The following is a 13,915-nucleotide window of genomic DNA, read 5'->3' as shown; positions in this document are numbered from 1 at the left end:
CGATAAGATTTTCCGTTCTTTCTCCTCTCTTTCTCTTTCTCACAAAAACCTCTTTTAATCCTTTTTTCCATGGCTCACAAAATTCACCACTTCTCTTCCGTATCGCCTTTTCCTTCTCTCTGCTCCCTCATCTTCCCGTCGATTCTCCGTTTCTCAGGCGAAAATTGGTAAGTTTTGCTGCAAAATGACATCAATATGTTCATATTTCGCGTTATCGTGTCAATTTATTTCATCACTATGTTGTGAATTGAACTGTTCGTACTTTATTGTTTTGTGACGGTGTAAGAGAAGAATTAGTGAAGAAAATAACTGAGTTTTGTTATTTGTTGTTGATTAGCTAACCTAATTTGCTTTAAAAGGAAAGTTATTTTGTTTTAAGTGTCGGTATGAATGAAATGTTTGTGTTTAGTGGAATCGGGTGTAGAAGGTTTTATATTATATGCTTCTACTGATTTGGGATATGGCTTAGTTGATTGATGCACTGTTGATAAGCTATTGAGGTATTGGATAAGCTTGCTAATATGAAAATAATTTTGCTGCTTTAAACTGTGTGTTTGATTTGCTCGGATGGTGATGTAGAGTACATGATTAGTAGGGAAACTAGAAATTAGGATGTTCCCCATCTTAATAGAAGATGCGAATTAGAGAAGAAAATAGCTGAATTTTGTTCCTTGTTGTTAATTAGCTAATCTAATTTGCCTAAAAAGGATATTTTTTCCCAGTATCTGTATGAATGAAATGTTGTGTGTAGTGGAACGGATATAGAGGTTTATATTGTCAACTCCTACTGGTTTTGGATATGACTTAGTTGATCGATGCACTGTTAATTAGTTACTCAGCTATTCTGGATGTTGAGGAATTGGATAAGCTTGCTAATATGTAATTAATTTTGTTGCTTTAAAATGTGTGTTTGATTTTCTCTGATGTTGATGTACGTGGTTAATAGAGAAGCTAGAAATTAGGATGTTCAGGGTATTATCCCTGTTTAATGGAAGAAAAGAATTAGAGAAGAAAATAACTGAATTTTTCTCTTGGTTGTTAATTAGCTAGCCTTATTTGCCTTAAAGATAAAGTATTTTTAGTCGTGGAATGAATTTAGTTTTGGTGTATAGTGGAACACATATAGAGGGTTTATATTGTCTACTCCAACAATAAGCTACTCCGGTAAGCTTGCTGATTTGAAAATAAGTTTGGTGCTTTAAAATATGTGTTCGATTTTTACCAACATTTGTAGAGTACATGATTAATAGGGAAACTCAAAATTTGGAGGTTCAGGGTATTATCACTGTTTAGATCTGCTTAGATGTGCTCGTTGCTTGTTATTCTTGTACAGGGTAATGATATTGTTTTAATTCCTCCTCTCTTGGAAATGCAACTAGTTATAGGAAAGTCTGAACTAGGTTTTAGAAAAATTGGATAGAAACAAAGTTTATATAGGTAGCAGGGCTTTGTAGTCAATGTGGGAAAAATGCCCCATCAGAAACTAAGGAAATCTAATTAAGCATATAATACTAAAGCAAATTCCCTGATTTAAAACATCCTCCAATTTCATCTCAGCTCCACTAGCAACAACCTACAAACATACCACTGCTCTTACTAGACTACTCCTGGAGTATTCTCTGTTAATGATACAAGTTACCTTTCTCAAAAATAAACATAGTACTGCTCTATTTTTTTGATAAGGATCGCTGCTCTGTGACTTGTAGAAGCAAAGCATTTTCTCTGATATGGAATATCTGGTTCTCATTAATAGTTCTATTTTCCTCAGCTATGCTAATGAGATCCCTCCTTTTTGCGTATGACTAACAATCTTGCCAAGCACTAAGATTTGTTTCAGATTCTCGTAGAAATATGCCAAGAGAAGGTTTTTCCTTGGGTTCACTAAATCACCCTAAAGCTGATCAAACAAGTCATCAATACACAATATAAGATACTTATTCTTGATGGTCACTTTGTTAAACTGTCTATAATCAATGTGCATCCTCATTAATAGTTTTATTTTGCCTCAGCTACGCTATGAGATCCCTCCTTTTGTGTATGGCTAACAACCTTTGCCAAGACTAAGATTTGTTTCAGATTCTCGAAGAAATATGCCAAAAGAAGGTTTTTCCTTGGGTTCCCACTTTGATAGCCCCCCTTTGAATATCTGTCATGTATGTGGTCATTTGATTGTATGACTATCTGCTCATGCTTCAATTTATGATAAAATGGCAATTATGCATCATTTCAAGGTGGTCTATTTGGTGGATTAGATGAATGTTTCTTGGTGGAAGCTATCTGGTGATGCACATATAATCTCATGTTCAATAATTTGACCAAAAAATTGATCTGGTGTAGTGCCTCTGTTAGGTGATTGTTTTAATGCTCTGCAGTTTAGTGGGGAAGCCATGGGATGAGTTCTGGCAGGGGTGTAGGTTTTCTGCTAGTGGTTTCCTCCTATCTTTTCCCTTTAAAGGTGCTTTACTGATAGATCTGTGCCATTTTGAACCAACTATAACACCTTTTGACAAACAAAAGAAGATGGAAAATATTGTTCATTATTATTCTATCACAATGCATTAGTTTTACCTTTTGGCTTAAGTTATCTTTAATTCACTAGTTTGATATGTGATCTAAAGTTTTTTCCATTCCTTGACAAGGTTTGATTTGCAGTGCTTTTAAAACATTTTATTAAACTAGAACATATTGACATTATGGATGAAGCTGTTGACGAAGCTATTGGCGATGAGGTGAACGGACTGGATGCCATTGATGGTAGACAACTTCGAAGTAAGGAGATGGACTATACTTTGAGGTCTGGGAACTCCATTATGCTGCAATCACATGAAGTAGTCACACTCGGTGAGGGTGATCATTACCAAACTACTCCTAATTTGTATACAGATATTCTCGACAGAAAGAATCTGGACAGGATAGGATCTTCAGAACATGCAAGTGCTAGTCCTCGTTGTATGAATGATGCTGGGGTCATGGTTGAAGAATTGACACTGCGAAACTACAATGGGAAAAACTTGGCTGTAGTTGGTACCTTGGGCAATAAAGAGCATATTAGACCAAACCAGCGGTTTTATCAGCTAGCAGGTGGATCTGCATGCGCAAGCTCACATGGGGAAGCTGCCTATAGAGACAGGTGTAGGACATCATCGGGTCTCTGGGAGGAAGAAGATGGAGACAAATTATTTACCGGATTTCTGAATCAGAACCAGAACACATTAAATGAAAGCCGAAATCTAGGCGGAGAAAATTTGCAGAATAATGGTGATAAAGCTGTTTTGAACAATGTATTACCCTCTTCTGAGGGTATCCGTACTAAGATTATCTCCAAGTCGGGGTTTTCTGAGTATTTTGTGAAAAGCTCATTGAAAGGCAAAGGAATCATTTGCAAAACACAGTTACCCCGAGTATCTGCTAGTGAGTCTCGAGGCCAGATTCATTCACAGTGTACTAATGCTTCTTCCACTGTTGCAAGCATGGATGCATTTATTAATCCCAATGTCTATCATGATGGGATCAGTTTAAGAGAACGGCTGAAAGCTGGGGGGAATAAGTTAAACAAAGATGAAGGCTTGTACATCTTCAAACAAGTTCTGGGTTTGGTGGATTTTGCTCACTCTCAAGGAGTTAGTGTACAAGACTTGCGTCCATCTTGCTTTAAATTATTGCGCGCAAACCAAGTTGTATATAGTGGAGCATCTGTACGCACTCAGTTGACTGAATATGTGGTTGATCGAGGTGTTTCCCAGTCAGAGAATAACCAGAAAGAGAGAAGTTCAGCTGGGAAAAATATTTCATCCCTGGTCGATCCTTGTGTAAAGAAGCAAAAACTTAGTGAAGACATGCACCTGAAGATGAAGTGGCCTCAATACCCCTTCAAGTCAGGCCATAAATCTGCTTCCAGAAACACTAAATTAAATGCTGCACAAGGCTATGGAGATGAGTCAAATGAAGAGGATTGCCTCAAGAAAGAACCTTACAACCTGAGCAAATTTAGATTGCCTCAGCTATCCATTATGTCAAAACCATCGCTGACTTCCATGAGCTTTAAGTTCGAGGAGAAGTGGTACACCAGTCCTGAGCAGTTTACTGAGGGTGGCTGCACATTTTCATCAAACATCTACTGCCTGGGGGTTCTTCTCTTTGAGGTTTGAACATAAACTTCTAGTCAAAATCTTTTCTTTTTCTTGTCTCATTTATGCAGGAAGTTCAATCACTTTGACATGAGATTTAGCTTTCTGAGCACAATGAAATTCGTTCTTGATCTTATCACCTCTTCTAGAGTTGGCGGTTTTCACTATTCTGTTGTTATTTGTTAGAGGTCCCAACTAGTGCAGTGAATACTGTGAAAGTCAGACAGGAGTACGATGGGGGTCATGTGATGTGTAAGTCTTGAGTGAGGTAGATAGTTTGTTTCTAACTTAATTAGTGAATAAGGTGAACCATATATAAGTTTCATTAGCTAGGGTGTGTAAGAATCTGAAATTTGTCATGAGTTCTCTAACAAGGTCTATTGTTTATATTACTTCCTCTAAGATACGTTCACAATCATCCTTAGTCTTTGTATACATGGCAGAATATGTATCTACAATACATTTTGGTATAGCGCTTGTATCCTTGAGTTATCCCACATTAATAAAATTACTTACCTTATCAAAAAAACATATATGTCCTTAGGTTTTGTTCAGTAAGCAAACAAATTACTTTTCTCCATCTTTTAAGTGTCCGTCTTAGAGCACTCAGTTGATACTGTATTTTCATTGCTAATATAGGTTTTTCTTTGTCTTTCAGTTGCTTGCCTCATTTGACTGTGAAAGCTCTCATGCTGCTGCAATGCTAGATCTTCGCCATAGGATTCTTCCCTCTTGTTTCCTATCAGAGCATCCCAAAGAAGCTGGATTTTGTCTTTGGTTGCTCCATCCAGAACCTTCAGCACGTCCAACAACAAGGTGGTCAAAATTTCTGGTTCTGTTTGTTTTCTCTTGGCTCCTTGACTGAAAATGTTGTGAATGCCTATGGAAAGAGCTTGACCTAAAAAATTGAGTTACTGAACTCGTTTAGTGTTTGAGATACTATTGGTGATTTACAGAGCTTTCAGATAGTTGATACCTCTAAGATTATCAATTGTGATGGCAGAAATGACCATAAGAACAGACAAAAAAGTTATTAGATTATGATCGAGCTAGGGCTTCCGAAGTATGATATTGTTCATAACTTAAAGTTTGGACATTATAGCCCAATGTATTATCCGTGCTAATTGATGTACTTTTATTAGAAATGACAATCAAGGGAAGTGCAGCCATTTACAAGAGCTCCAAGTTTTTTTTGGCTTTTGTATAAGGTGTTGAGTCATTTACCTCTTGAGGTACTGAAACTAGCAAGCTGTTTCAACTCACATGACTACATATCTGCTTTGTTTGTATAGAGACTGCTCTAGCCCAGTTTCACCGATAGAGTATAGCTTGCCCAGCATCTCTGAACTTAGTTTTGAGAACAGTGGTAGTCAAGCCTTTTTTTCCATTCAATGTTCTTTTCTTTCCCTAGAGTGCTGGTTAGACATATTCTTCATAAACAGAACAGATGAAGCTAGAATATCATTTTGTGCACAAAATCATTTTCTAGTTGACTGTTGAGCCTTGGAATAAGTGGTATCTTTCTCAAACAGTCTTTTGATTTTAAAATTATTCGTCAGGAGATGTTATTAAATGAAAAAAAGAGAGAGAATCATTTTATGAAGAGATTAGTATTGGAACTTTAGGTCTGATCTTTGCATACAGAACTACAAGGGTTATTTTTAATAAGATGAATTTACAAGTTCCAGGGCGGAAGTATTGACTTTTGCTCGCTATAAGATTGTGGTTTTCTAAATGTGACTCGTTATTGTATAGTTCTGAGTGTATTGAAATTTGAAACCTGCCAGTTTCTTTTTCAGTCTTCCCTTTTCATTAGTATTTCAGTTATCTCATTACTGGTATGGTACAGGGAAATCTTACAGTCTGGAGTTATTGCTGAGATTAAAGAATTACCTGGAGATGTCTCACTGTCATCTATTCACGAAGAGGAATCTGAGTCAGAGTTATTATTATACTTCCTCATGTCACTGAAAGATCAAAAGCAGAAGGATGCCACAAAGTTAGTGGAAGAACTGAAATGTATAGAAGCAGATGTCCAAGAGGTTCAGAGGCGTCGAAGCAGCAAAGGCCTTTTTCCGTCTTCACACCCACAGTCTCTTGTTCAGCGGCAGACCAGGTTTATTCAGAAAGGAGCATCAAGTTCAGATGTGTATCCGAAGCTTCCACCTGTATGTGAGAATGGAACTAGATTGATCAAGAATATCAAGCAGCTTGAGAGTGCTTACTCCTCCATGAGATCCAATATTCAGCTGTCTGATGATGTTGCCATGGTCCGTAGAACTGAAGAACTTTTTAACAATCAGGAGAACTTTGTCTCGACAGAAAATGATAAAGAGAAGTATAGACCCACAGATCGGCTTGGAGGTTTCTTTGATGGCTTATGCAAGTATGGTCGGTATAGCAAGTTCAGAGCAAGGGGAATATTAAGAAATGCAGATCTGAATAATTTTGCAAATGTCATTTGTTCTCTAAGCTTTGACAGGGACGAGGAATATTTAGCTGCTGGTGGGGTGTCGAAGAAAATTAAAGTATTTGAGTATCATGCCCTCTTTAATGATTCTGTTGACATTCATTACCCAATTATCGAGATGTCAAACAAATCTAAGCTCAGCTGCATTTGCTGGAACAACTATATCAGGAACTATCTGGCTACCACTGACTATGATGGTGCGGTTAAGGTGTGTATTTGGTTTTAGTTTTCTGTCAGTGGCATTGGTAGAGTATTGCCTTATATGTATGTTGAACCTGTCCCTTGCTCATAGTTATTGCTTATGATGACTATTGAGGTGATTTATAGTCAAAAGGAAATTATCTTCCGAATGTGGTGCTCCATGCTCAATTTTCGTCGACTCAATTTATGGAGTCTTATGTTCATCACATCTTTCACTTAAGAAGTGAGTTGCACTGTAGCATGAGAGAGCTTGGATATATCTGTTGCGCTTTATTTCTAGGCAACTTACATATTTCTTCTTGTTCGTTTTTTAGCAATACAGAGCATGTAGACAAGTTGTGGTGAATGTGATACGTTGACTCTGTGAATGTTGTACCCTTGTTCCAGAGGATAAATTGATCCATCCACTAGAAATAGTTTTGGATTTGGAGCACTTTCAACTGAGAGAGGGTTGGCTATGATCCTTGTATGACATAACTACCTCATCTTCTTTTGGCATATCTCCTAATTTGCCTTTCGATATAGTTATTTAAACAACTTAAATAAAATGTGAACTTGTAGACTCTGCATCTCTTCCAGTCTGTTCTCTTTTTCACCCAATATGATTTGCCTGGTCTTTGTTTTGTTTTAACAACTGTGCTGTTTATTCACCCTTGTATAATGTTTTTGACATACTGCTTAGTTTTCACAATATTGTTTTATTGCTCATAACTCTGACCTGTAAATGCTGGTGTTAACTTCACTACTTTTATCTGAATATCTCGTGACTTTGTCAATGGTTTCAGTTATGGGATGTGTCTACTGGTCAAGCTTTTTTGCATTTGACTGAGCATAATGAAAGGGCATGGTCTGTAGATTTTTCTCGTGTGGATCCCATAAAGTTTGCCAGTGGAAGTGACGATCATTTGGTGAAACTTTGGAGCATCAATGAGGCATGCTTCCCTCTTTTGATGCTATTCTATATTGTACCTCCATGTTTTGATTGAGAAGTTCCCTCCCCCCTTCCCTCCCTCCAACACAAATCTCCTTGTTGGACAAAAAAAAGGAAAAAAGGGTTGTAGTTTGAAGTTCAGTGTACAGTGAAATGCAACGAAATAGAGGTTTAAGACAATTTTGGATTTATAAGTGTGCATTCCCCTCAAAATTAGAATAATGAATATAACAGAGAATGTGAATGCTCTACTTGTCCATAAAATCAGAAATTAGATATGGCTTGCTTGTCCCTTTTGGGTGCAGTGGCGCTAAAGATTGGCATATATATATATATATATATATATATATATATATATATATATATAAAATATCTCTGTTAAACACAGAGAAAAGAAAAGTCACCTGTACATAGTCCACTTAATCTAATTTGGTGAAAAAATTAATTCAACAAAATATTCATGAAGGTATAGAAAAGAAGATATCCACTTTTTCTTCATATATGTGATATTATCTCATTTTCTTCTGTTTCATAGTGTTCATTGTATCAAATTTTCCTTCTGTGCAGAGGAACAGCGTGTGCACAATCAGAAACAAAGCAAATGTTTGCAGTGTTCAGTTTTCACCTGACTCCAGTCATTTTCTGGCTTATAGCTCTGCCAATTACAAGACTTATTGCTATGATCTTCGTAATACCTCAGCTCCTTGGTGTATATTGGTTGGCCATGAGAAATCTGTTAGTTATGCAAAATTTTTGGATGCTGAAACGCTCATTTCTGCATCCACTGACAACAGTTTGAAGATATGGGATCTCAATAAAACCAACTCAAGTGGCGATTCGACCGATGCTTGTGTCTTAACCCTTAAAGGGCACACCAATGAGAAGGTTGGCTATTAATAGAATATCAGTCATTTTTGGTTGTATATCTATGAGATCCAAAATTTTGAATTGCCTACTCAATCATGCTATCTTCGCTATCAGTACCATTATTGCTGTATGAACTGACATCTTGTCTTTTATTGTTAGAATTTTGTGGGATTATCTGTGAACAATGGATACATAACTTGCGGGTCAGAAACAAATGAGGTAGGTTCCTTGCTCCCCCGTTTTAATGAGGAATACAACCATATGAATCTCTTCTATTGCTATGACTGAAGATGGGAACTAATAGGAAAGGAGGGTTGAGGTGTTAAGTTTGACCCTTACCTATTCAATATACTGTCACATACCATGGACATTGATAATGTTGATTTGTTTGATCAAGTTATTGGCTGCCTCCTACATTTTAGTTTTCTTGCAAAAATATAGTAAAACTGAGGTCTTAATCGTCTTCTGTGTCTTGCAGAAGAAACACATACTGCTAGTCATTTGCGACATTCACTCCCCCAGAAAAATGAATCAGTGTTGCACTGTTGTTGAGTTGAATTTCCTCATTTGCAACCATTTTATGCTTTAAAAAAGAAGAGTTATTTCATTCACTTTCTGCATTGAGTTAAAGGAGCCATATGTAAAAGATATTCTTACATGTAATTTTTACGCAATGAACCCTCATGCTGAGAACACAGAATTTGCAAATAGTACTACAGTGTGTGTATTTATCATATTGTGCATCTATTGCACCAGCTTTTTTTATTATGACAAGCCGTCGTGGTAGACAATTTCCTGGAAAGCTTTCTTTGACCCAAAGCCTTTGGCTGCTAAGAAAGGAAAAAGGAAGTGTTGGAAATTAACAAGAAAATGAAAGGCAGCTGAACACTTAAAAAAATTCCTCCGAATCATGTCTTGCAATCGTTTTCGGAATTTAAAACATGAAAGCAAACGGTTTGTTCTTGTTTTACAGTTCCCTCCTCCTGTCAAGCATTGCATGCAGAAAATTATTTTTTCCAGTTACTTTTTCTTTGCTGTAACTCTCTGACAACTTTTTGACATCCAAACAAAGTGAAATAGAAAAACATACAGAAAAAGGAGAGGACTTCTTATTTATAGGCTTATCTCTTCCCTGCAGGTCTTTGCTTATTACAAATCTCAACCTATGCCTATTACTTCTCACAAGTTTGGCTCTATTGATCCAATCTCTGGTAAAGAGACTGATGACGACAATGGACAATTTGTTTCAAGTGTTTGCTGGAGACAAAAGTCAAACACTGTTCTTGCTGCCAGTTCCAGTGGCTGCATAAAACTACTTGAGATGGTTTAGACGTAGACCAGCTGAAGAATTGCAGTCTTCATTTGATCCTTTCTCGTCAGGTTTCCTGGGAAGCTTTGAATGGATCGTGTTGAAATGCAGCTGTATGATTTCCTTGGTAATTTCTGGGATATCTTCTCTTAAAAGTTTAAGGTTAAACTTTAAGAAGGGACCCGAGTCTGCTACTTGTCTTGACAATTGTGGGTCGTTTGGTTAAAAATGCTTAGGAAGCTGAACGGGAGGGAGTCTTCTTTTTTAAACTGGAAAGGGAATTGTTGGTGAAATTATTCGCTCAAGGCACACATATGCAACATTCCTGAAGATGCAATGCAAGTCTATTGGACCTGATATGCTGTGAAGAGCCATTTCTGCAACATAATTGCCTGAATCTTGAGATATCCCCTCAAAACAGATGCAAGCACAATAGTGATGACCTCCATAGTTTGGAAGGCTCACGGTGTAGCTGAGTGAAGTCCATATGAAATTGCAGTCGAGATAAATTTTGTTGGTGTGTGGTGTTCATTTGTACATCTAGATAGATACGGGCATTGTAAAACCATGTCTTGGGAAGCAATATATGAGTTATTGTACATGTCATAATTCCCTTACCCTTACATAGCAATATATAAAAAAGTTGTACATTGACCTGTTGATTGAATTTTAGTGCTTTGCCATTTCTTTTGTGTCATTTTGGGGTCTAGATGAAAAAAAGTTTGTTATGTTCTTTCAAGTGAAACCAATGTGACGTGAATCAAAGTCTGCAAAATATGATTCATAAATGTGAATTGCAGATATTTTTAGCTGAACTTTCGCAGTTGTGAATGGCTGAATAGCATTCGAAACCTGTGAAATCCAGAGAGTACAGACCTCCAACAAATAAAAATAGCTTTAACGTTAAGCATAATATACAAATTTTAACCATCCTTTGCTTCAAAAACTTTGAGCTGCAAAGTTGTTCTAGTCAAATTTGAAAATTGAAAACCGCATGAACTTTGTTAACTGTTGTGCACAGATTGGCTATTGCTAATGCTCTGAGGTTTCCTTGGTCTACTTGGACTCATAGCTGAGGACAAGTGGGGCTCTCGGCTTACTCTGGCATAACGAGAACACGGATTTAATGGTGATGCACATGGTGATTGATATCCATTTCCATATGTGGTGATCGCGGGTGATCTTGGAGATGAACCTTTTAGGCTTCGTGTTGGAGAAGACATAGTTGATGACTGTATTCTCTTAACTCTAGCTGGTGAAGATCTTGGTGATGGGTCTGTCAGTTTTTCTACAAAAAGTCATTTATGTTAAGAGTCTGAGCTAAATATTCTCATTACAAAAACATGCAAGTTGACAAAGTTGGAAGAGCTAATCTGGTGTAGTGCTAGTCTCTTTGTCCTGTAGTTTTTTGTGAAATGGTGCTTTCTTTACTGATACCTTTGAATTGCTTGGTTTCGATGCTGTTATCTCAGATGACATTGAGTTTTGATTGGCTTCCGGACTAGATAGAACTTTCTTCTCTGGATTCTTGGATTTTGTTCTTCTTGACAAAGCTTTCCTTTGTGTAGGATCACCACGAATGGTCTTGACATTGGCAGCTGTTGATGACTGCTTCTTTTCTGGACTTTGAGAATCTTTTGGTTGTTGGTTATCAGATGAGTTTTTCTCCTCTGGAGTTGCAGAACTTATTAGTTTCTGATCATCTGGTGCATGTTTCTTTTCTTGAATCTCGGAATGAGTTATTATCTGATCACCTGATGAATTTTTCTTCTCTGAAATCACAGGAGACACTGTTTTCTGCTCACTCGATGAAGGTTTTCTGTCATCTGTTTTCGTAGACATTACATTCTCCTGGATTTCCAAAAGATTCAGCTTTTTATTCTTTCTCATTGATGAAATGGCCTTCCGTGGTGTTGTATCAACACGCGGTGAGGACTGATCACCTGATGGTGTTAGTATTTCCTTCCTTTCCAGAATATCATCATAGATTGACTTTTCATTTGCTGCTGCTGGGAATTTCTCTTTCGGACTCTCAGAACTAACTGACATTTGCTCAAATGAGGAAACTTTTCGAAGTGGTGTCTCGGATATGACTGACCTCTGATCCCAGAATCTTGGATCTTTACTCTCTATTATCTCTGAACAAACTGACCTTCGATCACTTGGACCGAAAAAGAGATCATCCATTGCATCCATATGCTCATTGTCGCTCTGCATTGATGCTGTCCTGTGGCTCGAATAACCATAATGTGATGAATCCCAGTGCTTATCTTTAGAGTTTCCAGATATTCTCTCTTTCTCAACAAGTCTATAAGCAAACATCTGGAAAGGAATTTGTGATACCGGGGCCAAACCAGTGCTATCCTCTCCCGGGAACTTCTTTGAGTAGCCAGCCTCGATTTCACAGTAGTCTACGAGTGGAGGAGGACATTCAGGTTGGCCATGTCCTGGATTGATGACAAGTACTTTCTTGATATAATGCAAAATCCTACACAAAGAAGAGAAACTTGGGCGAAGGTCTGGATTCGTTTGCCAGCATTTTCTTGTCAAGTTTACGAGATATTTAGGTGAAGGATGCGGGAAGAGAGGTCTCTCCCCTGTTCTAATATTCTGCGCCATTTTCTCCCCTTGGAGATGTTCATCAAACGGAGCTTTCCCCGTTAAAAGTTGAAAGCATATCATTCCATAACTATAAACATCAGCCTTCTCTGTATACTTGTAAGTGCATTTGCTTTCTGGTTTTTCCTTTTCAGTGAGAATTTCTGGTGCATACCATATGAAAGACTCAGCAGAATTTTCATCAGCAGCCTTATAACTACTCTTAATAGATTTTAAACCAAATCCTTTAACTTTTGCATGAAAATAACTCTCCGCGGAGGGATTTCTTGGTTTAAGGAGCACGTTAGATGGATTCAGCTCTCCGTGATACATCTTTTTCGAGTGCAGATATTCCATCCCTCGAGCAATCTGAAGCATAATATCGACAGCAACTTGGACAGTAAATGGTCCTTTCTTCCTCTGACTCGAATGCTCTTTTATGTAAGGTGCTAAACTTTTATTCATTAGCTCCATAACAAGGTATCCTTCTTTCTTTTCTTCGTCGTAAAAACCACAATGATATTGCAGAATGTTGGGATGTGAAAGTGAAAACACTAGAGAAATATCAGCAACTACTGGTTCAATCAGCTCACCAAAAAAGTTCCTCAACGCAAACGTTTCTCCTAACCATTGAATCTCCTTAACATGTCCTCCTCGCGAGCCTAAACGTCTCTTCACATGATAATCACTTGCTCCAATCAAGACTGAACTAGGCAAGAGCATAATTTGTCTGAGTTGCTTTGATCCATCTAGTTTCTTGAGCAATATCTCAGCTAGACTATGCTCGTTTATCGCCAAATTTTCTGCAACATTCATCTTTTGACTTATCATTTCAACAAGATACCATCTATCTTCTTTCCAACAACTCTCCAATTCACTACATATCTCTCTAGTCACTAAGTATTGTTTCCCAAACATCCATTGAAAGAATCTTGGATCACACATTGACTCTCCCTCGTACTTTTTAGCGAGTGCAGTCCTCCTCTTCTGCATATCTTCCTCATCGAATCCTGAGATTTCTGCAACTGTCTCAATAGCCTCAATCACAACAGGGAAACAACAGAGCAAATTGTGAACATGAAACTCAACACAGTCCTTATTGAGATGTAAACTTATAGCTTTGCCCCATAAATCTTTCACATCCAAACAACTTTTTATGTACATTTCACCTTCTTTAAAGATCCTATGAAGCTCTTTCATTGGATGTTCAAGTGCTTTCCACTTTGTGTTCCTCTCATTCAACCTTAGATTATGTTTGATCCCCTCGGAAATCGTGTCGAAAGCTTGTACATACATGTCAAACAGAAGACAACATTGCTTCTGGTTTATTTGAATGTCATGTTTCAATATCATTAGAGCAGTTAAGCTCCCAACTACCTCACCAATCTGCCTGAATTGATCCATTCAGCTTC

The 13,915-nt window shown here is 37.6% G+C and overlaps 1 protein-coding gene and 1 pseudogene across 3 annotated transcripts; one reads left to right on the top strand and one right to left on the bottom strand.

The window, feature by feature from the left end:
* LOC125826264 (protein SPA1-RELATED 2) lies at positions 1–10,107 on the top strand. Of its 3 annotated transcripts, XM_049505586.1 has the most exons (8): positions 22–167; positions 2,640–4,142; positions 4,786–4,943; positions 5,977–6,805; positions 7,584–7,730; positions 8,297–8,614; positions 8,756–8,815; positions 9,735–10,107. In XM_049505586.1, exons 2-8 carry the CDS (start codon positions 2,694–2,696, stop codon positions 9,924–9,926), a joined length of 3,153 nt encoding a protein of 1,050 aa, XP_049361543.1. In that variant the 5' UTR covers positions 22–167; positions 2,640–2,693; the 3' UTR covers positions 9,927–10,107. The 3 variants fall into 3 exon arrangements, with proteins under 3 accessions (XP_049361542.1, XP_049361543.1, XP_049361541.1); XM_049505584.1 differs by lacking the exons at positions 8,297–8,614; positions 8,756–8,815; positions 9,735–10,107 and adding an exon at positions 2,232–2,331 and having other exon boundaries at positions 2,653–4,142; positions 7,584–7,814; XM_049505585.1 differs by lacking the exons at positions 8,297–8,614; positions 8,756–8,815; positions 9,735–10,107 and having other exon boundaries at positions 1–167; positions 2,653–4,142; positions 7,584–7,814.
* A 708-nt stretch (positions 10,108–10,815) lies between these two features.
* On the bottom strand, positions 10,816–13,915 carry LOC125826292 (uncharacterized; annotated as a pseudogene).

This window comes from Solanum verrucosum, unplaced genomic scaffold, assembly GCF_900185275.1.
Source record: "Solanum verrucosum unplaced genomic scaffold, falcon-dt-bn FXZP01000060.1, whole genome shotgun sequence".
Lineage (NCBI taxonomy): Eukaryota > Viridiplantae > Streptophyta > Magnoliopsida > Solanales > Solanaceae > Solanum > Solanum verrucosum.
This window is presented reverse-complemented; position numbering and strand designations above follow the sequence as displayed.